We start from the raw sequence: 27,093 nt of genomic DNA on the forward strand, positions 1-27,093 counted from the left end.
TGAATATATTTATAGAGATTTCGGTCTTCTTTCACATAGGAAGGTGTACTTTTATTCAACAATTGTGAATAGTTTATTCAACAATTGTGAATAGCAAAACTCATGAAGCTAACATACCAAAGGAGACCACTGTCCCACCTAGTCTAGTGTTTTTTGCTCTAACTGGCAGTACGTGTCCAGTCTCAGGGAAGGGTCTTCCCCGATTGAAAATCCTTTCAATGAAAGATGTCAGGTAAATCTAACAGAAAATTATATTACATGCCATAAAAATAGCCCACATAGTTCAGAGAGCTATAAAATGAATCTAACTTTTTGCAAAATATTCTTGTGGGTGAAATTGGGGGTGAAATCTGAAGAAAATATCAACCAGAAAGGGCTGGATGCTTTTTTATGTTACTCCAGAATGTTCCAATTCTCCTCTGGATATGTTGTGGTACAAAATTTAATGTGCTTACTTGTTTCTAAACACAGAAAGCCCCCCCCCAAGCACTTTATGTACATATATCCTCTTTAACATAATCACCATACCAGAATAGATGTAATAGCAGTTCAAACATACAGTGGTGGGAGGGGGAAACACAATTTTCTTTGTTTTCAACTTTTCCTAATGATCAGATCCCTGTGGGAAATTAGTACTTGGTATTAAAAATATTTCTACTATAGAATATTGTATTATGAAATATATGCTTACAGCAATGAATGACAGGTAAAAAGGAAACTTCCTTACCAGTCTATGCTTAGTTTTTTTGCCTTTAGTAATTGGTTTTCAATCCAGTTTGGTCTTTGCTGTTCAATACTCCATATAATCTTCTGTGTCACTTGTTTAGGGCTACTTTTCTTTTCCCCCATAATGCTTTCCAAACATATACGAATCAAACTAAGCTTCTCTTTGCTCCATCTATCAAGTGTTGTACCAATTAAAAGTTCTGTGATGTTTCCATCCTCAAATATCCGACATATAATTACAATCAAGATCCAGACAAGAAGACCAGCTTTTTTCAATTCAACACAAGTTTTTGGCATTTTTCTCTCAGACAGAAAAAAGAAATACTTAATTGGGGGAGGCAAACATGCAATCACTGTAGGTAGCTTGCTGATTACAATGGATACTGCCTGAGCAGCAAGCCTTGTGAAGCCTTTAAAAAAATGAAAGAAGAAAGGTATGATTAACACTAAACACTGTTGTTTTACATACAGTTTTGAGCATTGCCAATATCTAATTTTAGAAATGACTGAGACACATAGCTCTGCTGCACATGGTTGACAGAGCTGGCACCATCTTCCCAAGACAAAGGAGCACGCTCTCCTTGCCATCTCTTCCATTATGCAGATGGCATCTAGATCGAAATTGGTGTTCCATACAAATGTCTGGGTTTATGTAGGCCTGATTTATGTGTCTCTCCACTTCTTTTTTTGAAGGGAAACAAGTCCACAACCTGATTCCTCATGTAATTAGTTATTTGTCTGGAGTACACAGTTCACTTTAGATATCTCAGTGGTGTAGAGAAAGTGAGCTTGCTCCTTCCAGTGAGGACAGTACCAAGCGCCAATTCAAGCCAATGTATGAACCAGCATATATTCGTCTTGTATTGGAAAGGCTGTTGGGCGGGCATTTGAGAGACACAAATTAAATCCCTACTAACCATGAATCTCACCATGCAACCTTGGGCAAGTCACTATACCCCAATCTAACCTACTTCATAATGTTATTGTGGAGACAAATGTGATACTACCTGAGGTGTTTGAACAAACATTTCCCCTTGTTTTCTTGTACTCAGACCTCATAATATAACTGTTGAATACTATAATTAACTACTCAGGAAGCCTTAAAATGAAACTGAACACTCAAGTTAGGATCCAAACACCTAATCTCTGCACATCAAAGGGCTTGATCATGCCCCACGGCATACATCTCAGTGAGTCTTCCACTTCTTCAAGGAATGTGAATAGGGGGCATGGCTCAGACAGAACTTCTGCCCTGCATGCAGAAGGTCCTAGATGCAATCACCGGTATCTCAGATTTTAAAAGAATATGGTAGCAGGTGATGTGAAAGACCTGTACCAGAGACTATTGCAGAGCCATAGTCAGTCAAAATAGACAGTAATGTCGTTGATAGACCAATGGCCTGACTTAGTATATGTCAGCTTTATGTGTTCAGTATAAAGGTATAGTTTAAACCTCCATTTTGAAGCCTGTTCATATAACAAAATGATTCCCTCTCACATTATCGTCTGCTCCTTATAGTAGTCTGTCATTTCAATCAGAAATTATTCCTGCATTAAGGTCAATTTCATAAAAAAGTAAAACAAGAATATAAAAGCAATGTTTTTAAATTTAAAAATAGCCTTTATACATAAAACTATTGAAACATTTACATAGGCATTATTACAATTCTGGATGTTTTACATTTTGAATTTATTTTGAATAAAGTTAAGAATTTTAAATTTGTTTAGGAACTAATTAGAGAAAAAGGTTCCAAGCCAAGTGAGTGACATAGGCAGCTAATTATTAATGCCTGTATCACAAATCTATGACAAACTACACTTTAACATTACAATCCCAACATTAACTATACATTAACAGTGCAATCCTATGGAGAGTTACTCCAGTCTAAGCCCATTGACTTCAATGGGCTTAGACTGGAGTAACTCTTCATAGGATTGCATTGTAAATCTGTGATGACATATTTATACTCAGCAAAATCTAAACACGAACAGCAAACTGTAAAAAGACAGAAATGAAAACAGGTTGTTGTTTTAACAATTGGAGACCTTTGGCCATCTAGTATAATGGCTAGTATAATGTTTTATACTTTTTACCAGACATGATAATGTACTGCAACCTCACAAACAATTAAACTTAATAATAAATGTGCTGTTTATCATTCCTAAAAGTGAACATGGTGGTTCTGTGACTAGCTGTAGGGCAGTAAAGCTCATGGCCAGAGGAATTCCTAGGCATGCAGAAAAATATTAGTTTTTAATTTGTTTTTTAATGACCCCCCCCACACACACACACACAGCGCCCAATGAGGACTGAGAGGCTCACTGGTTTTTCAGAAGGCTTAGCTCCAGACCAAATATTACAGTGGCCACATGTTGGACTCATGGCTTCCAACACCATTTTAGAGAAGAAACTGGCTATTTAAAAATGCCACAAGGGACCAGATACCGATTGGACCCACGGGGCAATGGGACGAGGCAATCTTGTTCCCTCCCCCACACCTTTTCAAGTGTTGAAATGGCTGTTTCAACATTTTAAATGGCCAAATTTTCTAAAATGGTGTTGGTGGCAGCTATAACATTAAATTTGGCATAATGAATGTTGAGGACACTTGAGTTTTTGTTGGCAGGTGAGAGATGCTACCTCCAGCACCTAAGAGTTTATAATACTCTGAGGGGGGAACTGATAACATCTTATGGGGTTAATTTACCAACACTAATCCTTCTCCTAATACTCCTTGAAAAATGTAGAGGAGGGGAAATTATTAGGACTGGAAGAAAAGTGTTCCTCCTATCCCAGTTAATCTCTCTTTCTCTCCCCCTCCCCCCACATGGGATGAAAACAGGTCATATCTCCCTATCGCAATCTCTGCTGAAACACTCTCATACAGGCAATTTGTGGATAACCATCAAGACATCTATATATCAGTGAACATTCAAAATCTGAACTTCTGGTTTAGCTGCCACCCTAAACAGCATATCTGAGTTCTTCTCTTTACTTTCCCTCATATAAGTGAATATTATGGGGAAATATTCTGTACTTGGGGTCATCAGTGCAGCAGTGGGAGTCTTGACACTTCATAGCATGGCACTATTGAGAGGAATTCCAGCTGTGTGGCTGCTGTACATAGGATGTGAATTCTTCCTCCTATGTGTCCTGTCAAAATATCCTTGTAGTCCTTGCTTCCTCCCAATGATAGGCATTTATCAATTACTTAGTAAGAAAAACAACTGTCTCAAAATCTATCTACAATTTCATCAAAACATCAGGAATTACGTTGCTATGTTAAATCATACCACTTTACTCAAGTTTTCTCAAATTTTACTCAATTTTTTCTTCCATTTTTATGTCGTCATTAAAAGAACCACCCATTATTTTGACTAATTCATGTAAGAACTCACATTTCCCAGATTCTTTTCTCTTCATTTCTCTAGGAGTATAATTCCATTCCTTTGGAACAGTCTTCAACAAACTTTCAGGAACTATTTGCTTGTGTTGATAGGTTCCATAGTTCTCTGTTGCTTCCCATGAGTGCATTAAAGAAATGATCTGTTTTACTATACCCTTAACTGAATTCATCAAAGTCATCTTCAAACATCTGATTATCTCTGGTTCAGATTCACCACAACTGGAAACTTTAGAAGCAAAATAAAATACACATTAACTAAGATGAGCCATTTAGAGAGCAATTGCAAGCAGGTCTACTCAGAATTCTACTTGAGTCTATTCGATGGAGCTTATCCCAGGAAAGTGTCTTTAGGGTTGCACTGTTAGTTTTCATAGTTCATTTAGTTTTTTTTATATATATATATATTGTTTATTGCTTTTCCGGCCGAAGCCATAAGCCATACAAACACCAACAAAATATGAACTGTACACTTAAACAGACCCAATTCACACAGACATAACTCGTCATTATCACTTTAAACTATCTAAGCTCATGAAGATTTTGTTTCTTTATCACCGTGGCTAAAAAGGAAGCCACTATAGCAGAGGTTTGATTGTCAGGAAAGTTATCAGACAGTAGCACTGAGATTGCCCAAGGAAGGAAGGGAAGCTTTTCTTTTAACATAATAGGAATAATAAATCTCTCTCTTTCCTTACTCCACTTAGGGCAAAAAACTATTATATGATCCAAGGTCTCTAACTTTCCTTGTCCACAGTCACAAACGCGTTCAGAATAAGGGAGTCCAGAGAAACGACCAGAAAGCACTTTAGAGGGGAAGGAGTTAAGTCTAGCCAATGTGAAGGCTCTGCGTTGAGCTGGAATCTTTAAAGAATAGCAATAAGATGGAATAGCCTCTGGGGGTGAAAGTCCCAGGGATAAGCCCGAACATGTACGTCTGGCTCTCTGGAGAGTACTGCTGTAATCGAGATCCTTTAGTTTTAATTTTATAACTCTTAGGGCCTCATTTGACTGTAAAGATGTTATATCAATATCCAGAATTTTTAGTTTCTGGTTAATTAAATTAGTTCGGCTACTCTTATAGGTATCCTGCGGGATCAAGTGTGCAAAACCTACTTTCCCTGAATTGTCCTTGTAAATTTCCTTGTTCAAGAACAACTTAAAGGCTGTAATCCATGCTCTCTTCTCAATTGAGGGTTGGGCGAATTCGACTCTAAGTGCAGTACCTGCTACGCATCTCGGGACTGCCGCTATCTCCCTCAAAAATGTGTGTAGAGGGGTGTCAAGGTTGTCGGATACACCTTCAATCCACACTCCACACCCATAAAGTATCTGTGGGATAACCTTAGCATTAAAAATCCTAATGGCTGCTGGTATATGTTTTGCTCCTTTGGAGTAAAAGAATTTTTTAATTGCCATTGATGAAATGTTTGCAGCCTTCAGAGCAGCCTGAATATGTGGTTTCCATGATAGATTGTAGTTAAAAGTGATACCAAGATAACTAAAGGAGGGGACTCTCTCCAAAGCCCCTCCCAGTACTCTTATCGATTTGGGGCCGTTATGGAAGGACCTGGAAAATCTCAGGACTTTTGATTTAGCATAATTAACTTTAAGTTCCTCATTATTACAATATGTAATAAATGCGTTAATTAGTGATTTTAAACCTAGTTTAGTTTTTTTTTAATTTGATAAATATTAAAATAACACATTAATATAAACAAAATGAAGACGATTTCAGGCCCAGCTGTAAAAAGGATGGAGTGAGGGGCCCAGAGACAAAACAAGACCCAAAGACAGAATTGCTGGAAAATGGAAATGCCACGACTTTGTTACAGCTTACGGAGCCTTAGCAAAGAAAATGCCATGGATCCAAGCATCGGCCAACCCTCCTGCTGACTGATAACCAACCTCAGAAATCGCGCTTGAAAGACATTATACTTCCGGGTGTTTAGCGAACATTTAGTGCAACACCGGGATGTGCGGAGGTAATGTGGATTCAGCCATGGTTTCCGCTGCCCACTATTCTTCAAGCAAATAAATTTCAACAGTTCAGCAAACTGCCAAACCTCATTGATCCACATTTTTATATTCAAATCCATCCAATGTCATATATTTTTTTGCAATTAGCATTTTTTCTGTAATAATAAGCTCTGAATTAGATTTACATTCTGCTTTTTACAACACTTAGACATAAGTCTCCATTAAAATAACATTAGGGTTCTTAGGAAGCCAAGCTTTAATGTACAATTAATTTCCACAATGATCCCCAAATTTTAACTGCTGGACATTCTCACAACATATGCATATAATCTGCTGATTTCAGGCTTCAGTTTCAGCTTCCGCCTTATAGGGACTGGACAGCCATGGATCCCAGTGAGGATGTAGAGGTACGTCCTTGCCACTGGGGTCAGCAAGTGTTCCTGCCTCTAGCTCACAACAAAATTATATTAGCAAATACTCTACTGTTGTCATTCTCACTTATTAGTTACAATTATTTCTCTTTTTAATTGGAAGTTGATAATCATTACTATCCAACATGCTTCTTGTTTCTTCTCTTGAACAAATAAGTTCTCATGAGTGGTTTGATCTGTCTACAGTAACCATCCTAAAAACACTTGCCTGCAATTAAGCCTCACTGAATAGATTTGAGCAGAATTCTGTGTAGATTTTCTTAGGATTGCTGTCTAATTTAAGCATTCAACAATGCATGCCATATAAGAAATAACATTATAATAATACTTGATTTATATACCACTCTTCAGGACAACTTAATGGCTACTCAGAGCGGTTTTCGAAGTGTGTTATTATTATCCTCAGGTTAATAACCCTGTGAGGTGAGTGGGGCTGAGAGAGCTCCGAGAAGCTGTGACTGACCCAAGGTCACCTAGCTGGCTTTCAGTGGAGGAGTGGGGAATCCAATCCGGTCCTCCAGATTAGAGTCCTACCGCTCTCAACCACTACACCAATTTCCTGGCAAAAAACCTAAAACGTTCATATTCCAGCCCCCATTTCCTTGGTGATTCTTCCTTGTCCACTTAAAAGTACCATAATTGAGGGGAGGAGGTTAGTCAATCCCCATTCCTAACTGGCTTCTCATATTGAAAGAAACGGGCAGTCACTTCCGTGTAGAACTGTTTAGGATAGCTCTCTAATTTAAGTAGTCATCAATGCATGCCATCTAAGAAACACATTTGTACATTGCTCAAACATTTAAAGAATGATAATGATCACTGTTATATTTTTTCTTACGGTATTTGGTAAAAATCTTTTGTAGTAATAGAAAGACCTATAAAAGTAGGTACATTTAAAAAAAAATCAAATTATAGATTTGGAAGAAAATTACTGAGGGTTTGCTTCACCACTACTTCAGTATTACATTCTCAAAGAGAACCAAGAAGGGGTCAATGGGAATACGGAAGGATGCATTGGTCACTAATTTCTATAGCAGTCTGGCACAGTACTTGTGCGCCTACAATAAAGGCAGGGCAGGGGAAAAGAAGGCTGTGTTATAAAGATCCTTCTACATCAGACATGCTCTGGTTGCAGATACAATCATTGATTCAGAAGATTTTGAAGATTAAGCTTCAGCTGAAACCAGAGACTTTTCTGTTGGGAATAATGGACAGCCAGTTGGAAAAAAGCTTTAGAACACTGTTCTTATACTTTATTACAGCAGCAAGAGTACTTTATGCACAAAAGTGGAAAACTACAACATTGCCTACAGTGGAGGAATGGTTGACAAAAGTTTTGGAGTTTGCGTTAATGGTAAAACTTACTGCATTAATTCGAGAAAGGACATTAGTTAACTTCTTGACTGAATGGAAACCGTTAATAGACTTTTTGCATGAAATGGATAACAAGGATTTGATGACGTCTGGATTTATGGATTAAGAAACAGGAACAATAGAAAAAAGAGGGGTTTTGTGACTAACTTAGAATAAGTTAGAATAATATATCTAGAAATTATATATACTTGTTGCGGAAAAAATCAGAACTCAACTTGTAGTGTAATTTGGGGGGGGGGCTTTTCTTTTTTCTTTTCCTCTTAATTTTATAGATATATGTATTGTTCGTGTGTTATGTTTAGAACTGTGTATTTTTTCTTGTTCTGTGTTTGTTGTTTATTGTGTTGTGGTGTGTAGTTTATAGTTTAAATAAAGAAAATTTAATTCGGAAAAAAAAGACATGCTCTGAACGCAGCACCCTTAGTGGACTACCCTGGAACTAAATTTAAACCTGTAAGCATCTGATATGAAGTTCAAATGGAAGATGGCAAAAGGAACATGACAGCTTTCATATAGAAATACTGCTTCTGTCCTAAAACCTAACAATAAACTTAATTCTTACAGCAGAGTTTTTCAGAAGTCAAACCAAGTACCTGACTAGAAGGGGATTAACAGCAAATTTAATTATGTTATTGGGTAAGGAAACACATTTAAGATACTTTCAAAGTCATTTTCTAGGAATATCTCCCTCAAGAAACCTGGCAAAGAAACTAAAAACTTGCATATTCCAGCCCCAATTTCCTTAGTGATTCTTCTTTGTCCATTTAAAATAATCATACTTGGGGAGAGGAGGTTAGTCAATCCCCACCTCAAACTGGCTTCTCATGTTGAAAGAAAGGGGCAGTCACTTTTGAAAACATGATGCCCTGTACAGCATATTACAGCTGTTATCACTCCATTGCATAACACTGTCATGATTTATCTTGATCTGGCACTACAGAAGTTAACAACTTTCCTTAAATAAATCTCCAGGATACTTCTAATGTTATATGATTTAAGATGCTGTATTCTGACATACTTTATCAATAAATCAAGAAAATTAAACCTATATAAACACATGCATTTTGTCATGTTTCTCATACCTGACATATTGTATAAACAATCCCACATTTTCTCTTTTTCCATGAAGTTCTCAAGAACAACACCAAGCGATTTGGGAGATAAAGTACAATAAGACAATACTGTAAAGATTGCTTCAGTTAAACTTGGTTCTTCGCTATTTTTCTCATCAAGGCAAGTACTTTGTTCTCCGCATTTGAACAATTCAGATTCTGGAAAAATGAAAAAAGAGAAAATCTCCAACAAGTCAAACCATAATCTAATACACAATTACGTGACATCTACTTGACTCCAGGACTCCTATTTGCTTCATGGGGAAAACACACTGGTAGCCAGATGCAAGCTCTAGATTTTTGCTCTTGAAGCAGATAGGAACTCTGGGGGAACACTGATTAGGCTGCTTGTGCAGGTAGGATTTCAGTGGCAACTTTAGCACCATCATCAATGCTTATGTCTTTTTTCATTTTACAAAAGTTTTTAGCAAAGTGCTTTCTGTAATACCACTGCAACAAGACACCCTTATCTAGCATTTTAAAATAAGCTCTCTTTAACTGTCAAACACCAGCCAGGCTTCCCCCATCTTCTTCAACAGTACCATGCCACTTCATAACACTTTTCCTTCTTGAGCATTTACACAGACTTTTTGAGGTAAAAGGAGCCAGCTCATGAAAGAAATCAATTTTTAGCAGACAGTTTTTGCAAGGTGTTGTAATTAATAATCTGAAATAAGATGCTGTCTGGAATAGCAGACTGGCTCCAATTAACTGATAAGGACCAAAGTCATTATAACAGAATAATCCAAAAATTCTTGTTTACAACCCTCCCAAGAAAAAGCTGATGAACACTTTCTTCCAAATATGATTGAGTAATATTTGTTACTGGGTGAGGAAAAGATCTCATGATGGTAGAGGCTTTACACCCTCAATGTGCTAAGGCCATCTTTGAAGCTAACCAGAATATGCCATCTTTGAATCTAACCAGAGGAAACACAAGTACCTTCAGGGCCTATACACCCCACCCCACTAGCCAGAGGAGAAGGCTTCTGGAATACTCACCTCTATGTTGACTTGAATCTTTGTAAACTATTTTAATAATGAATCTTCATTATTAATCAATTTTTGTGTAGGTTTGTCCCTATTTTCCTTTGTTACTATTCACACCCAGTAACAAGTCCCTGCTATAAATGCTGTTTTAAAGCTAGCACTCATACCTCCTAGTTACTCAACAGTTAAAATTCTTACATGAATGACAAACTCCAAGATAATCTCCACATAATGAATGAAATTTATTTCTAAAGACACTTGTTTGGGCTATACAGCTCAAGGCAAGCTACATTAAGCTGAAGATCGAAGGAATTGTCAGTCAATAGACTAATAATTTCTGCCCCTTAATCCTTGTGATAATTGAAACAGCCCATAAAATTCAACAGAGGATAATACAAAAATACAATGATGAAGTAAGAATATGATCTTCATCAGACATTTGTCAGTCTTTGTAGAAAATGACGTGCATTTGAATAGATAAGTGAGTATATTGAAGGAATTCAATAAGAAACATGACAGAAGTTGAGTAGTGATGTTTTCCTGACAAATGTTAGACCACTTTAAAATGATAGAACTAAATAGTATGTGAATTTAATATAACCAATATGAAATTGCTTTGTGAAGGAATGATACAATAAATGCTAACATTACGCAGTTTAACAGCATTACAAAACAGTTGTAGCTAACAATTTAATAGATGGCAAACATTTATTATTTTCAAACACAGCATTAATAGAATACTAAGAGAATTTCTATGCAATATAAGGCTATTTAATTTTAACGATTTGTTCCTTGGCCAAATTATTTTTTATATCACTACCTCTGAAATGAAAGAAATAAAAAAATAAACCAGACTTTAGGCTGCCCATATTAAGGAAAATCCCACCATAAACTTACAAAAGGTTTCAGCAAATTCACAAGAGCTGAAATATAGCTATTTCTAAGTTCCTAAACAAACATGAACTTTACTTAAAAGCAGCAGCTAAGAAGTAGTGATTTTGATCAAAATAGTGGTATGGGGGAAGGGGGAATTTAGTTCCTCCCAACATCTGCCCAATACAAATCACTCTACTGAAGCTGCCATTGGCCCTCTGATGTACACAGTAACACATCTTTCTACTGCCTTGGGGAGAATGACAACTTCATAGGCATTTGTCATTTGGATTGGGAAACATGGCTGGTAACAGAAACTCCCTCTTCAAGAACCACAGTTCCAATCTAATTTGCATTTAATTTGTAAATTAAAATCAAAACTTCAGAAGACTGTGACTAGACTCATCTTTCTTGTACACAAGAATATCATGCTGGATAAAGATCACTGGCTTGGATCCAGTGGTGCACAAGAGGAAAGCGAATTATCACGGTTTTGCTTGTACAAAAGCTTGTGCAACAACCACCACTTCCATCCATATATAATGCCCAGAAATATGTAGTACAAAATCTTTCACAAGCAGAAACACAAGTGGGGATGTCTGACTTAGCTTAATGTAAGTGGCAACCATAATCTTTTTCTTGCTTTTCTGCTTCTACCAGAATGCCAGGAAAAATGGAAATTTTGTGTTGGCAAGTTAGAATAATAAAATCTAATAATTTAAGGACATATTAATGTCTTCTTAAAGATATATTGAACCACAATTATGAAACTGATCTCTCTTACCAGTACATTTTGATCAAAATGCAAGTATTCATACATAAAAAGTGTGCCAGTGATTAAAGGCATGAAACTTTAACTTTGTATATGCCCTTCTACTGATTAATGAAGTTCTATTCACTATTATTTAAGTAGTGAAACATGTAACAATACTGAATAATGTATTTTTATTTCCACTGTTACGAATGTAGATAGCATTGATACTTACTGGAACTTCTCAGCAAAATTTTTACTAAGAGACAATCATGATGTAGCAGTGTTTCCAAAAGCAAGTTCCAATTACAATACGGTTGGGATAAGAGCAGTCTCAGTTGACCCCAAGCTGCCATTTCTCTGGCTGATGGAGTTCTTTCAAAATGTAAGATAAAGACAGAATAATGTAGTTAATTTATCTATGAAATTAATAGCCTTAAAGTGCAGATGTAATGCTAACTCCTTTAAATGTCAATTCCTCCCAGATTACTCTGAAAATGCTTTCATGGTTGCTTACTTTAAGGCTGCTCAGGGAAGGAATTACATTTAATCTCAACTAGCTAAAAGCAAATTAACATTTGGTAGACTGCCAAATTTATAACTGATACAAAGTAACCTCACTTATCTCTTTCATTGGGACCATGTATGCTCTTGTTTCATGAGGCAAAAATGATTTTTAATGCCTGAATAAATCTGACACATTATATTTTAGTTCAGAGTTATATTTAATTGTTTAGAATGATGTTATAAAATATTTGAAATCAAGTCTATAAAAAGAATAAGTAACACAGTGGGAAATAATATGGTAAGACCCATTAATCACACTATAATTAAGACGTAATTAGAGTGTCTAAAAGCCCCAGCCCTCAGACTTACCTGGGGCCCCAATTTGTGGCCCACAAGCGGCGAAGGAGTGCAATGCATGGCAGCTAGCATTATTTGAGGCCTGGCGGCTCCCTGCAACTTAACTGGGGTGGGTGCGGCAGCTTGCAGTTCAAAATGCAGAGCCAGCCAATTAGCAGTGGGCAGGCCAGGCTTCTGCTGGTAACAGCTTTTCAGCAGAGGACCTGGAAGAAGCAGTGTTTCCTCTGGTCCGCCAGCTGGTGAGGATAGATTTGCAGAGCCAGACAGGCCCCCAGAACTCTGCACCTGAACTGGCTTCCCACCCATCCCACCCTCGTTTCTAGGGTGCTTGGTGTTTGTAATGGCTCTTGGGTTTAAAAGATTTATTTATTTATTATTTTATTTATGTCATTTATAGTCCACCTTTCTCACTGAGACTCAAGGCGGATTACACAGTGTGAGATTAGTACAGTTAATTTCAAGGACATTTCCATAAACAATGCCATAGGGTAAATAAACACAATTTAACAAACACATAGCATTAGTAAGAATCCAGTACAGAGTTGAAGAAATGTTGAAACAGAACATAAGCAATTATAGGGTTGACATTAGACCACATGAAACACAAGCAGCTCATACGAGTACATATTTAAGACAACAGGTGGTACGTAAGGCAACATAGTAGTGAAGTCTATGGTCCTTAACTCATTAGCGAAGCATCTGAGAGCCCCTCCCTACACTACAAAAGCCTTTTTGAATAATTTGGTTTTGCATCATTGGCGGAAATCTAGGAGAGTTGGGGCTCTCCTGACCTCCTCAGGCAGGCCATTCCACAGGGTAGGGGCCTTCACAGAGAAAGCCCATGTACAGGCTGCTGTTGATTTCACCCATGTGCAGGAGGCCCAGGTCAGATGAACAAAGCTGTTGTGGAGGAACATAAAGAGGGAGGTGGTCCTGTAAGTATGCCAGGACAAGGCTGTGAAGAGCTTTGTATGTGATAACCAATACCTTGAACAGATCATGGCAGCAGATAGGTAGCCAATGGAGTGACTGCAGAATGGCAGTGATGTTCATGCTTCTGCTCACTCCTAATAGCAATCGCACTGCAGTGTTTTGCATCCATTGGAGTCTCCTAGTTAATTTGGATGGGAGACCTATGTATAGTGCATTACAATAGTCAAGTCTTGACATTACCACAGCATGGATCCAGGTGGTTAGGTCGGCCACGTCAAGGTAAGAAGCCATCTTCCAGGGTACAGTAAGGTGGTAAAAGGCATTTTTTGCAGCTGCCTTAACTTGTTGTTCTAGTAGTAGTACTGGATCCAAGATAACCCCTAGGATCTTAACCACATCTGCAAGGGTCAGACAGACTCCATTGAAAGTGGGGAGTACAATGTTCTTCAAGATCTCTGCCTCCCCAACAAGCATCACTTCTGTCCTGTCTGGGTTCAATTTCCATTTGTTTGTTTTTAGCCATTTCACTACAGCTGTCAGGAAGCGATCCAAGATTTCTACTGTATCCTGAGGAAACCCAGATAGCAATTTATAGAGTTGGGTGTCATCTGCATATTGGTGGCATCCAACTCCATAGCTGTGAATGAGTTCTCCTAAAGGCTTTACATAGAGGTTGAATAACATGGTAGATAAGATTCACCCTGCGGAACCCCATAAGATAGCTCCCATTCAGGAGATAGCTGATTTCCGACAGCAAGCCTTTGAGTCTGTCCCATAAGAAACGATTTAAACCAGTCCAAGGCACATCCTTTGATGCCCACTTCTGTTTCTAGACACCTCAACAGGATGACATGGTCTACTGTGTAAAAGGCTGCAGACAGATCCAGGAGGAGCAATAAGGAGGCATGGTTTTTGTCTATATTTAGCCGGAGATCATCCATGAATGCTACTAGTGCTGTTTCTGTCCCATGCCCTGGTCTGAATCCAGATTGGAAAGGGTCTAGAAGCTCTGGAGTTGGTCAGCTACTGCTCTCTCAGTTACTTTGCCTAGAAAGGGTAGATTATAGACTGGGCAATAGCTGGCCACATCATTTTTGTCTAGGGATGTTTTTTTAATTAGTGAATGGATAACCGCCTGTTTGAGCGGCTGAGGGAAGAGGCTCTGAGTTAGTGATTGATTTACAATAGACTTCAGTGATTCACTTATGTGGTCTTTACTTGATTTTAATAGCCAAAATAAGAAGGACTCGAGCACACAAGCAGTGGCTTTCATAGAAGTCAGGATTCTGTTAAGATCTGTCATTGTAATTGGTTCAAGATGGTCCAAATATAAGCCAGATGGTACATTAAGCATTTCTTCCATCTCGTCTGCATTGCAGCTAGCATCTAAATCAGAGCGTATTCATGCTATTTTATTAGCAAAAAACTTAGCAAAGGCCTTGTAGCTGATTGTCTGTTCTTGGGAATGTAAAGGATCAGATTTAGGGGTTAGGAGGTGTCTGGATATCTTAAACAACTGGGACGGTTGTGAACCAGCTGATGCAATGGTTGCTGAGAAATGTTTCTTTTGCAGATTTTGCAAAAATCTCTGTTTGGTAGTTGCTTTTGTGATCTGTAATGTCTTGGTGTCAAAGTGGCTTATGCTCTCAGCTATTCTATCTCTGTATTGTCGAAGGCTTTCACGGCCGGAGAACGATGGTTGTTGTGGGTTTTCCGGGCTGTACTGCCGTGGTCTTGGCATTGTAGTTCCTGACATTTCGCCACCAGCTGTGGCTGGCATCTTCAGAGGTGTAGCACCAAAAGACAGAGATCTCTCAGTGTCTGAGAGACACTGAGAGATCTCTGTCTTTTGGTGCTACACCTCTGAAGATGCCAGCCACAGCTGCTGGCGAAATGTCAGGAACTACAATGCCAAGACCACGGCAATACAGCCCGGAAAACCCACAACAACCATTATTCTATCTCTGTCACAACTTTTGGAGGGGTGGTTTTGGCACTGGACTTGGATCTTTCGGGGGTAATGCATTGCAGGAACAAGCCCAGTTGCGGGCTGTTGGGGCATGTTCACTCCCATGTGGCAGGGGATGTACACAGAGGTTTACATCCATGTGGAATCCCACTGCCTGCATCCTATAGTTTGCCCCTTCAGCAGGTGGGATGAAGGGATGAGGGGCTAGAGGCCAGCAGATGATTTGGCCAGTGCTTGGATACAAGTTAAAAAGAGATGCAAGTTTAAAAGACATAGTATTAGCAAGAATACAACAGAGTAGAAAAAATACTGAATTCTAGGACTGACATTAGACAGCATGGAGCACAGGTGGTACATAGGAGTACATATTTAAACCAACAGATAATATGTAAGGCAATATAGTGATGAAGTCTGTGGTCCCTAACTCATTAGCGAAGCATCTGAGGCCCTCATCCCTACAATTCTATGGAATATGGTGCTGAACAGAAATTATCATGTGGTATGAATAGTGGCTAGACTACCTGTAGAAAAATTCAAAATATTCCATGTACCGGGAGCATATTTTGGAAGTTCTTCCCACTGAAATGGATAAAATATCCATGTCTTGGACAGTTCCCTTTGATTTCACCAAGGCTTATAAGGAGGAACTTCCCAGTAGGATTGTACCCTTCTCAAGTTCTTTACACAAAGGGAGAGAAAAATGAAATGCACATTTTTCAGTTGAATTTGGAAGTGAGCTAATTTGGCTTCATATTAGTGCACTCATTTCTTTGCCAGAAACACATCACTACTCAGGTCCAAAATGTTGTTACTTGGGGCCACTGAGCCACTCCCATGTGCAGGCAGACTGCATAGAGAAATTCACTTTAAAATAACTGAATCCTATTTTTTGTCCAATAAACAAACAGTTTTAGACTTCTAATTTATTTGATAAAACTCAGGAAATTAGTTGTAGCTCTTTATTACAACTGGCTATTGCTTTTAGAAACGTCTTTTCTATTGCAGCATATGTTACCATGCAAGTTAGCAGCAGCGTTTCTCTCCAATATGTACCTGTGACAAAAGCAAGGTCTTTGGACAGTTAGGTATTTCACCAGTAATATTTATATCAACTAATGGAGCACTGGAGTAGTCATAAAACTTAACTGTCACTGACCAGATGGCTGTTACTGCCTTTCAGTATTTACTTGTTCTTAGCTCTTACAGCATCATGAAAATTGAAATGTACAATGACGTTATTCACTCTCAGGGAAACTAGAGTACTGTAGAAATTCCCTGCAGCCAGGATGCTAATACCAGTAAAGGCACTGAAAAGTTTTATATTGGACATATGGAGAGGCATATGTTCTCTCATCCTCCAAACTCACGTAGCTGTGAACACAAGGCTAACCACATCATGAGGCAAAAGGTGAACTATATATAAATATGGCACACTACCATGTTCTGTTCTGTAATAAGAAAAGAGCAAGTGATGATTTTCATCTACGCCCACAAAATTAGTGCAATTTGAGGGCAGCTATTATAATCTGCCTCATAGAAAGGCTATTGGCAGTCTTACTTTCTCCAAACCATTTATAACAAGGTATAGATACTCTAACATGACATCACTGAGCTATACTCGGGCTACAGAGCTGTACTTGGCCCACTGACATAATAGCTCCATAAAACTACTACACTAATACTTGGTTCAAATTGGAATTCTTCTCTTTTGCACACATATAGAGAATCACCAGAGCTTAAGACAGGATTCTTATAATGGAATTCAAAACAGAATAACACCTAAGGTTGTTTACTTAAATGGACTTAGAAGGCTGTGACTACACTTAATACTGTGCTGTCATTAAATGAAGGTGAATATTTATAATAATATCTAATTCTGAACATGACCCCATCTGTGGATACCAGAGATTGATGCCATAGCCAGACAAGACATATTTTTTTATAAAACTCAGAAAGCCCCAGGTTTTCAGAAAAATCTGAAATCTAACTAACCTCACAAGGTTGTTATGAGGATAAAATGCTTTAGATCCCTGCTGAGGAGAATGGTGGGGTATAAATGAAGTAAACAGTAATAAATGAAGTAAACAACTGAATATAGGGGCAGATAAAACATGTTGGTTGGATGGTGGGAAGAAGAGAAAGAAGCAGGAAATGGGGACTTTCCAGAAAGAGAAAACAATGGGACAGGGGGAAATGAAATGCCCCTTGTACAACCTTGCAGGTCTTCCACTTGTTTAAGACAATTACTGATTAATCAAAGTATTGGCTTGGTTGAAATACAAAATAAAAACTTTAAAAATAAAGCAAAGAGTCCTGAAACACTATAAACACTAGCATATTTATTGTGTATTAGATTCTACTTTGTCACAGGCGTGGAGGCATCCTAAAATGGAAGTTAAATAAAAGGTAAATGGAAGCATGTACTTTGCTTCCTGAAAATGGCTTGGATTACTGATGGAAAAATATCTGATAGTGTAATTCTGGACGCATGGTTACACCCTATCAAGTCAACTCTGTTTGGGATAGCACTGGAATGAAGGAGTATTCAGATGATCTCTGATGTTTATTTGGTTGCAACATGTCTATGATCAAGTCCAATACAGAGCTGTCCCAATTATGAGCAGTGCTAATCCAGCCTCAAATTACACTGAAGGTTAACATCATGGCTGTCATACAGTACTGTATTAATATCCATCATGCCAGAAACAAATAATCATGGAGCTGGAGCTGAAGTAACTAAATAAAATACAAGTTAAAATATACTTTTTCCCCCCTGAATAAACATGGAAAAAATAGCATTTACTAAACGGATGTCACTGAAGAAAATACACACACACCAAAATGTTGTTGGGAGCATAAATAGGCTGTAAAATGGATGTGGGAGGACTTTAGGTCCAAAGTTAGAAAGGGAATGACGGTACAGCTGATAACATATGTCTCATATGTAAATTGTTATTACACTTATTCGAACAGCAAGAAAATTATGGATTTGCTTCTAAACAGGCAGTAATATCTAAAAATATCAAATCTGAGCAACACAACAAAAACGAAGTGTTTTACAGAAGTATGTAGCCTATCTCATCCAGAAATAATTACTTTTTCAAAGTTTTACACATTTCCTTAAGCTATAAAATATTACAGCAAGGGTCAGCAACCTTACAAAATTAAAAAGCCAAACTACACCAACAAACAGCCAGCATAATTAAGCTAATTTGGATAACTGAAAATATACAAGTTAGAAATTCACAGTTTCTGTGGCCTAAACACCGGTTGTTGCAAGTTCCTTAATAGGAAGTGGCACACATGTGAAGTCCCAATAAGTAATAAATATACTTTGAACCACCCCGTACGATTGTTTTAGTCAGGTGTTAAGTGTGCAGTTGGTTTGCACCTGGATTACTGGCAACTGTTCACATCTATCATTTCCTTTCTGTAAGACATATCCAAGAAGCTCTTTAGTTCCATAAAAATCTTTGTCTGGTATTCCCTTTGTAGACTGTTATTTAGCATCCCACCTATCCCTCCATCCAATATACCTTAACAAAGACATTACTTTATTTTCAAACAGACATTTGTGCCAGTTTATGGAAAACAGGATACGTTGAAGATGACTCCCAACCCTTGCAGCAAGAAATCCAAGCTCTTTTGAGTAAATGGGTCTTTATTGAGATATCATAGGCTTCGCCATACATATGTCCATAGGTTACACAGAAACAATTAAAGGTGTCTGGCTGTACACAGGTCTCTTGTTAAGAATGATGCATTGAGCACAGGATACATTATATCAACCCGTTCACATGTTCCTCCACTCCTCCAGCTTTCCCAGCCAAACACTATCAGTAGCGGGACGGAAGGAGCTGTCCCAAGGCCGCTGTGCCGAGCCATCCAAGATAAGGGCTCGTCCGTCCTGGAATATGGAAAGCAACAGGGAGCAGGAGCAAGAGGCTATTGCAACATATCATAAGCTGAATAACAATATGGAAGGACAGTGGGCAACAGACCTGATATTTCTGCCCCCCAAAAGGCCCCCCTCACCCCCCCAGGTCCCGGCTTGTCCAGGTATTTTTTGTGGAAGTTGGCGGTGAGGCGGGGGACGTTGACGTGGGAGTGTTCGACCCACTCCCGGAATGCTTCGTTGAAGTCTTGCCACCTGATTAAGTAGTAAAGTTTTTTGTTTTTTAATTTGGAGTCCAGTATTTCCTCTACTTCGTAGTGGACTTGCCCGTCTACTAGGGTAGGATGTGGAACTCCTTTTTCTGGATGCTATTCGTCCGGGGCGGGAGCTTTCTTCAGGAGGCTGAAGTGGAACGTTGGGTGGATTTGGCATAGGTTCTTTGGGAGTTCCAGTTCTACGGTAACCTCATTGATTACCCTCTTGACGGGGAAGGGGCCAAGGTATTTGAGTCCTAGTTTTTTGCATGGCAGGTCGCTTTTAAAGTTCTTGGTAGAGAAGTACACCTGGTGCCCAGGCAGTAATTTCCATTGCTCAGTGTGGTGCCGGTCGGTGAACTTTTTGAAATCCTCCTTGGCTTTTTTCAGGGTCTCCTGTATCGTTTCCCACTGGGACGTCAACGTAGACCACCATTCTCCTAGATCCCCGGCTTTTTGGGATTCGGGGTTGGTTGCAAAGGGTAGGGCTGTTCCCTCATATCCTTGAACTATTTTGAAGGGGGAGGCACCAGTTGAGCTATGAACCGCATTGTTATATGTGTATTCGGCGAAATGGATAAAGTCTGTCCAATTATCTTGTTGATAATTGATGTAGCAACGTAAGAATTGTTCCAGCACTTGGTTAGTGCGTTCGGTTTGTCTGTCGGTTTGAGGGTGGTGGACGGAGCTTAATCCCTGTTCAATACCAGCAGCTTGGAGGAGCTCCCGCCAAAGTTGGCAATGAATTGCACGCCTCAGTCCGAGATTACCTTGAGGGGAAAAGAATGTAGCCTTACTACATGTTTCATAAACAGATTAGCCAGTTTTTTTGGCAGTGGGGATAGTAGTACAAGGTATGAAATGGGCTTGTTTGGAGAATAGGTCCACTACCACTAGGATACAAGTGTTCCCTTTGGAGGGTGGTAGGTCCATGATAAAGTCCATTGAAATTACTGCCCATGGTCTGGGTGGGGTCTCCAGGGGTTGCAGCAGTCCTGGGGGCTTTCCCCTCCTGGGTTTCCCCATGATGCATACTGGGCAGGAAGAAACATATTGAGAGACATCTTGTCTCATGTTAGGCCACCAGAATTGTCGTTGTACTAAGTGGAGTGTCTTTAGGTAGCCGAAATGGCCCGCTAGTTTGGAGTCATGGCATTGCTGTAAGATCTCTCCGCAAGCTGTGCGGTACATAGAGTTTACTGCCCCGGTACCATTCGTCAGCCTCAATTTGTGTTAGCTCACCTGCCGGTATGCTCCCTCCTTTTTTTTCTACCTCAACTTTTACTTTCTTCCTCCACTCTGAGAGATCAGGTTTCTGGTTGATTTGCATTTTTGCTGTTTTGCTGCATGTCGTCACCACGCCCCCTAGTTGGGTGGGAGAGAATACTGTGTCGATGACCTCCTCCCTTTGACTATCATGCTGGGGCATGCGTGAGAGGGCGTCCGCTAAGAAGTTAGCCCGCCCAGGGAGGTATTTTAGTGTAAACTTGAATTTGGAAAAGAATTCCGCCCACAGCAATTGCTTTGCATTTAGCTTTCGGGGGGCGCGTAGGGCTTCTAGGTTCTTATGGTCTGTCCAGGCCTCAAATGGGTTTCTAGCCCCTTCCAACCATTGCCTCCATGTAGTGAGGGCGAGTTTTACAGCAAACGCTTCCTTTTCCCATACACTCCAGTTGCGTTTGGTGTCTGAAAACTTTTTGGACAGGTAGGCACAAGGGCGTAGCTTTCCCTCCCCGTTGGGCTGTAGTAAGACCCCACCTACTGCCGTATCACTCGCGTCTACTTGCACTATAAATTTACGGTTCTCGTCCAGGTGCTATTGCACCGGTTTCGAGATAAACCTTTGTTTCTCAAAGTCTTGTTGGCACTCCTCCGTCCAGTGTATCTTTGCGCTAGGTTTTTTGTCTGGTAGTTCTTTGCCCTTGGTTTTCAGTAAATCTGTTAGGGGTAGGGCTATTTGGGCAAAGTTGTTTATGAACGGCCTATAAAAGTTGGCAAATCCTAGGAAGGATTGTAATTGCCTTCTGGTTTGGGGTGCCACCCCCCGACTATCACTTGGATTTTGGCAGTATCCATTTTTAGCCCCTGATTGGAAATGCGGTACCCTAGAAAATCCAGCTCCTTTTTGTGGAATTCACACTTTGATAGTTTACCCGCAGTTTGTGTTTCATCAAAGTAGTCAACACTTTCCGGAGTAACTCTACACGTGCTTTCTTATCTGCTGAATTGACAAGCACGTCATCTAGGTAACCCCCCACCCCTTGTACAGGTATTCATGCAGCACTTCATTGATGAGGTTCATGTACACACCTGGGGAGCCTTTTAAGCCAAATGGCATGACCAGGTATTCGAATTGTCCTAAGGGGGTGTTGAATGCGATCTTCCATTTGTCCTCCCCCCTTATCTAGACTCGGAAGTAGGCATCTTTTAAGTCCAACTTCGAAAAGATTTTGCCTTGGGCCACCACGCTTAGTAGGTCTCAGATCAAGGGGAGCGGGTATGCGTTGGACATGGATATGGCATTTATTCCCCTAAAATCTGTGCATAGGCGCAGGCCCCCATCTTTTTTTTTTGACGAACAAGACTGGCGCAGCATGGGGGGAGCTGGCTGGGCAGATGAATCCGCGTTCCAAGTTTTTGTCAATGAACGTTCTCAGTTTCTGTCTTTCCACTGGGCTCATTGAGTATAGTTTGCCTTTAGGAAGCTTTCCCCCGGGGACTAGTTCGATAGCACAGTCTGTGCTTTGGTGGGGGGGGGGGAGTTCGTTGGCTTCTTTGTCATCAAACGCTAAGCGGAGGTATCGATACTTCAGGGGGATGGACTTCTGCTCCTCCTCCATGAGTAAAACAACCTCCAGTGGGGAGGGTGCCTCCTTCCCCCATACCTTCGTCTATGCATGTGTGATGCATTTGTCTCCTTTAAAGACGATCGTCCCCGTGGACCATTTAATGTAGGGGTCATGATTCCAGAGCCAGCGACTCCCCAGTACCAAGGGGTATTTTGCTACATTGCTGACTATATAGGACCGGGCTTCCCAGTGCTTCCCCATCCCTGTTGGGACAGGGCTCATGCTGGACCCGTCCATTTGCTCGAATACCATCGGGTCTTTCAGTTCTTGGGTATCTAACCCAAGCCCATTTACTAAGGCGGGTGACATAATGTCGCGCGAGCATCCCGAATCTATCAGGGCTTGCACTCGCACATGGGTTCCCCTTTTAGGGTTTACTAGTATTACAGGCATGAATAGTATGGCCCCCCTCTCCCTCACCTGGGGTGGGTTGAACTCCTTTGCGACCTGCCGTCGGGGCCGGCTTACAGTAGATCTGTCCCATTTCCTGGCAGTAGGTACATCTCCTCCTCCTGGCTAAGGTCTTCCACATCGCGCAGGTGTTCTTTTGTATCCAAGCCGGTGTCTGGCCTCCCACGCTTCAGTGGTAGCTTGCTCTCAGCCTTCGGGACTCATGGGGCCGGAGGGGGTCTCTGGCTTTGCCGGGCAGACGTTGGCTTAAGGGGGCATTGTGCGGCAAAATGCCCGATGCCCCTGCATTGCAGACACAGCCCTTGTCTCCAGCGGGTGTCTTGCAGCTCTCGGCTGGGTCTGGGGCTGCTGGACAGTGGTATTCGGCCACGGCTATACATGGGGGGGCCTCCTCACTCCCGTAAGGTGGTGCTACTTTACTAACCAGACCACCTGCATCCGGTTTTCAACCTCGCACGCCAATTGGATCCACCCCAAGAGGGTTGATGGATCATCTTGCATTAGGGCCCGAACTAGCAAGTCGGCATTCATACCATTCCAGAATAATTCTATCTTAACTTCTTTGTGATAGTCTGGGCACTTTGCGAGTTGATGGAACTCGGCGGTGAAGTCCCTCACAGGCTGGGACCCCTGCCAGATGGCTCGGAGTTTGGTTTGGGCCCTCTCCCCCTCCATCGGGTCTTCATATTGGGCTCTTAAGGCATCAATGAATGCTTGCAAATCGTAGAGCTTGGGGGCTCCCATGTCATGCAGGGTCACATACCATTCTGCTGCCACTCCCCCCAATCGGGACCCCAGATGGGTAACATTGCTTTGTTCCAATGCGAACAGATGGCCCCATTCATTGAAGAATTCCAGCGCTTGCAAAATGAAGTATCCTAATTTCCTAGGATCTCCATTGAAAGTGGCTTCCAGCTTAATCCAGCCTAATGGCAGCTCCATTCCCTTTCACTCTCATGTTTGGGTACTCCCCCCTGCGTGGTAAGGGGGGCGTGGGTTGCCCCTGTTCTGGCCTCGGGGGTGGGGGCATGATGGCCTGGTGGTCTCGTAGTCCTGTGGTTCCCCGGGGGAGTTGAGGTCCTCTGGGCGGCCCCCTAGGCGCTGGGTACTTCTACATGTGTCCCTCGGGAGAGCAGGGCGCTGCCCTGGGTAGTGGTCCCTGCCTGGGTTCAGCCGCCCCCTCACGCTGACCCCCACTGATGCTGGTGGGTGGCGGTAGGTTTAGGCGCCACTTGGGGCCAGCAGGATGGTGTCGGGCGGTGGCGGTAGCGGTGGCAGCTCTTCCTCCCGGGAGCGTTCAGAATGGATAATTACGGGGCCCCCAATGGGTTGGGTCATCATAAGTCCCATTAGGTGCGCCACCTACACCAACTCTCCCGTCATCATCACCACCTGGGCCTCCAACGCAGCGTATCGCGCCTCTTTGGCCTGGGCGGCTCTGCGCTCCTCTTCCCCATGATCTGGCCCTCCCGCCGTTTGGAGGACTTCATGGTGGAGTTGTTCTTCCCAGTCGCATTGCATCTGCCATGCCCGTTCCCACTCCTCCTGGGAAAAATTGGGCTCAGTGGTGGCCCCTATGTCCTGCGTCGTCCCTGCCCCGATGGGCGTCCCAGAGGCATCATGATACTCGCTTGAGCTAGAGGGGCGAGACTCCTGGAACACCTCGCTTGCGTATTCTGCCCTTCCAGGGATTTGTACATCCAGCAGCACCAGTTATGCTGCAGCCGGGGGGCCACAGGGGGGTGCATGGGAGCGCTGGCCCCCCTCACACTCCCTGGGGGCTGCGGGGTATATTCCCAGGTCCCCAATCTCGACAAACTCATGGGGGGCCAGGGCATGTTGGATGCCATGGGCGCTATCCACGCAGCCCTGTGTTAGGTTGGTCACTGCTAGTAAGTCATAGTGCATCACCTGGACTTGTTCCATGACGGCATCCAAACAGTTCCCCCCTCACTGCTCTGCACCCTAGGGTGGCTCGGGCACCTCCTGCTCCGGATACACTCGTTCCCACCACCAGAGCTCCTGCAATGCTATCTGGCTCCCGCTGATCAGGGGTTGGAACGGGGGCTCCAGGCCTCCGGTGGCTGAGCTCTCGCGCGGCCAAGGCACCTCCATGTAATGGCCCGCTGCCTCATCCCACCAGGACTCCTGACCGCCACTGGCTCTCACTGGGCCCTCCGCTTCCATAGAGAGTTGAAATGTCTCCCAAGCATAATCCACCCCGACCTCTTGCCCCGGCTGGATCTCTGGGATGGCTGATATTTGGGGGTCCAGACTGCTGCTGAGCCCCATTCCTGTGGAGTAGCATGCAAACAAAGTCCAGCAGTGCTGCTCCTTCTCCTCCCTCAGCCGCGGGGCCCACTGTCTCGGGGTGGGCAAGGTGGACCACGACAAGTGGGTGACCTCACTCCAAGGGATCACCCCAGTATCCGCAGCAGTCCACCCAGCTATCGGTGCCTGTTCCAGGGGCCAGACCAGTTGAAGGGAAAGGTCCTCTGCATCCATCCCTCCCAGGTCGAGCAGCTCAGTTGACGGAACACCGGTAGCCATCTCTCTGGGGTTCGGGTTTGGAGGTAAAGATGATTCTTAGCAATATGTCAGTTTATGGAAGATAGGATACGTTGAAGATGACTCCCAACCTTTGCAGCAAGAAATCCAAGCTCTCTTGAGTAAATGGGTCTTTATTGAGATATCATAGGCTTCGCCATAAATATGTCCATAGGTTACACAGAAGTAAGTAAAGGCGTCTGGCTATACACAGGTCTCTTGTTAAGAATGACGCATTGAGCACAGGATACATTATATCAACCCGTTCACATGTTCCTCCACTCCTCCGGCTCTCCCAGCCGAACACAATCAGTAGTGGGACGGAAAGAGGTGTCCCAAGGCCGCTGCGGCGAGCCATCCGAGATAAGGGCACGCCCGTCCTAGAATCTGGAAAGCAACAGGGAGCAGGTGCAAGAGGCTATTGCAACATATCATCAGCTGAATAACAATATGGAGGGACAGTGGGCAACAGACCTGACAATTTGGTTCTGGGGCTATAAACTGTAGATACCTGCATTACAGTAATCCTTTCTGAGTTACATTATCTCCAAAGTACTGCATACATACTTTATTAAACAAGGTATATCCTTAATCAAGCTTTTTCACACTGTTCCCTTCCATACTACAGCCCCATTCCACATGACTTCTGTACATGCAAGTCCCACAGTCCCCAGTATAACTTTTCTTGGTGGTCAAAGGGAAATCTTCCTTCCTTTTTTACAGCAGAAAAGCTGTTTGGGGCCAACCCAATAAACAAATGCCAAAGAACTATCTTAGATACCTTCTTACAGACTTACCCTTAAACTAAAGACAATTTTGAATTAGGGTCTTGTAAAAACCTTATGGCTTGTTAATAGTTTAGGCAGCTTTAATGGATTAGGAACAAGGACTCTCTACACTGGACCCTTCCTTACCTGGTGTGAACCCTCATCCCCAGACTTGAACATAGTTAACATAAACTAGGATTTTCAAACTGGCTTGAATCCTTGGTTTCCAGTTGTAGTTTCCATTAAGTACGTCAGTGCCCAGTGGAGAAAGGGTAGAGGGACTTAGAATTAAAAAGAGAAGAGGCCAGATGAGGGTTTATATGGTCTCAGGATTCACTCGCAATCCCTTAAGCACCGATACCATTCATAAAGGAGAATATAATTTAATAAAATTTTGACAATTTTATCATGCTAAATTTAAAATATTTATTAATTTTTTGTCAATAAAAATATCAGTATGTTATACAAGAATATAACCGTTTCCTTTCTACATCACCTGAAGATACTCACTTAAGAAACGGGGGAAATTCTGTTATGCTGGATAACCAGTGTAATGGTTGGTTAAAAGGAGGTTGCAAAAGAAGAGAAGGAAAGGAATCATCAAATCCACTAAGAAATGCCCTGGAAAATACAAATAATAATACAAATAATTCAGAAGAATAAAACATTTTGTTTAACAACAAATATTGAAAAGACCAAAACTTTTTGCTCAAAAGAGCTTGTTGCTCAAACAAGAGTTCAGCTCACACAAGGGGGTGGGGGGAGATATCTGATTTCTGCCAATTACCCAGTCAGCAGCAGTCCCATGTACTACATCAGGTCATTACAGAACATTTCCCTATTCTTCAGGAGTGGCTTTTGGAAGGCAGTAGGGCGAAGGAGATAACCTCTTGCACCCCTATTATATAAGCTCCATCATTCCAAGCTAAAACTTGTTATAAAAACAATCTATCTATTCCTACT

The 27,093-nt window shown here is 41.6% G+C and overlaps 1 protein-coding gene across 1 annotated transcript in view; it reads right to left on the bottom strand.

Annotated features, from left to right (window-relative positions):
- The window catches only part of KIAA0825 (KIAA0825 ortholog), a 514,789-nt gene that overhangs the window by 274,586 nt on the left and 213,110 nt on the right, over window positions 1-27,093 (bottom strand). Inside the window, exons 12-16 of the mRNA XM_054987566.1 lie at window positions 26,641-26,751; window positions 11,877-12,016; window positions 8,998-9,186; window positions 4,126-4,359; window positions 728-1,136 (exon numbers count right to left, since the gene is read on the bottom strand). Of these exons, the coding sequence (XP_054843541.1) occupies window positions 728-1,136; window positions 4,126-4,359; window positions 8,998-9,186; window positions 11,877-12,016; window positions 26,641-26,751 (1,083 nt within the window). The remainder of the gene's footprint in view (window positions 1-727; window positions 1,137-4,125; window positions 4,360-8,997; window positions 9,187-11,876; window positions 12,017-26,640; window positions 26,752-27,093) is intronic.

The sequence above is a fragment of the Eublepharis macularius genome, chromosome 8, assembly GCF_028583425.1.
Source record: "Eublepharis macularius isolate TG4126 chromosome 8, MPM_Emac_v1.0, whole genome shotgun sequence".
NCBI classification, from domain to species: Eukaryota; Metazoa; Chordata; class Lepidosauria; order Squamata; family Eublepharidae; genus Eublepharis; species Eublepharis macularius.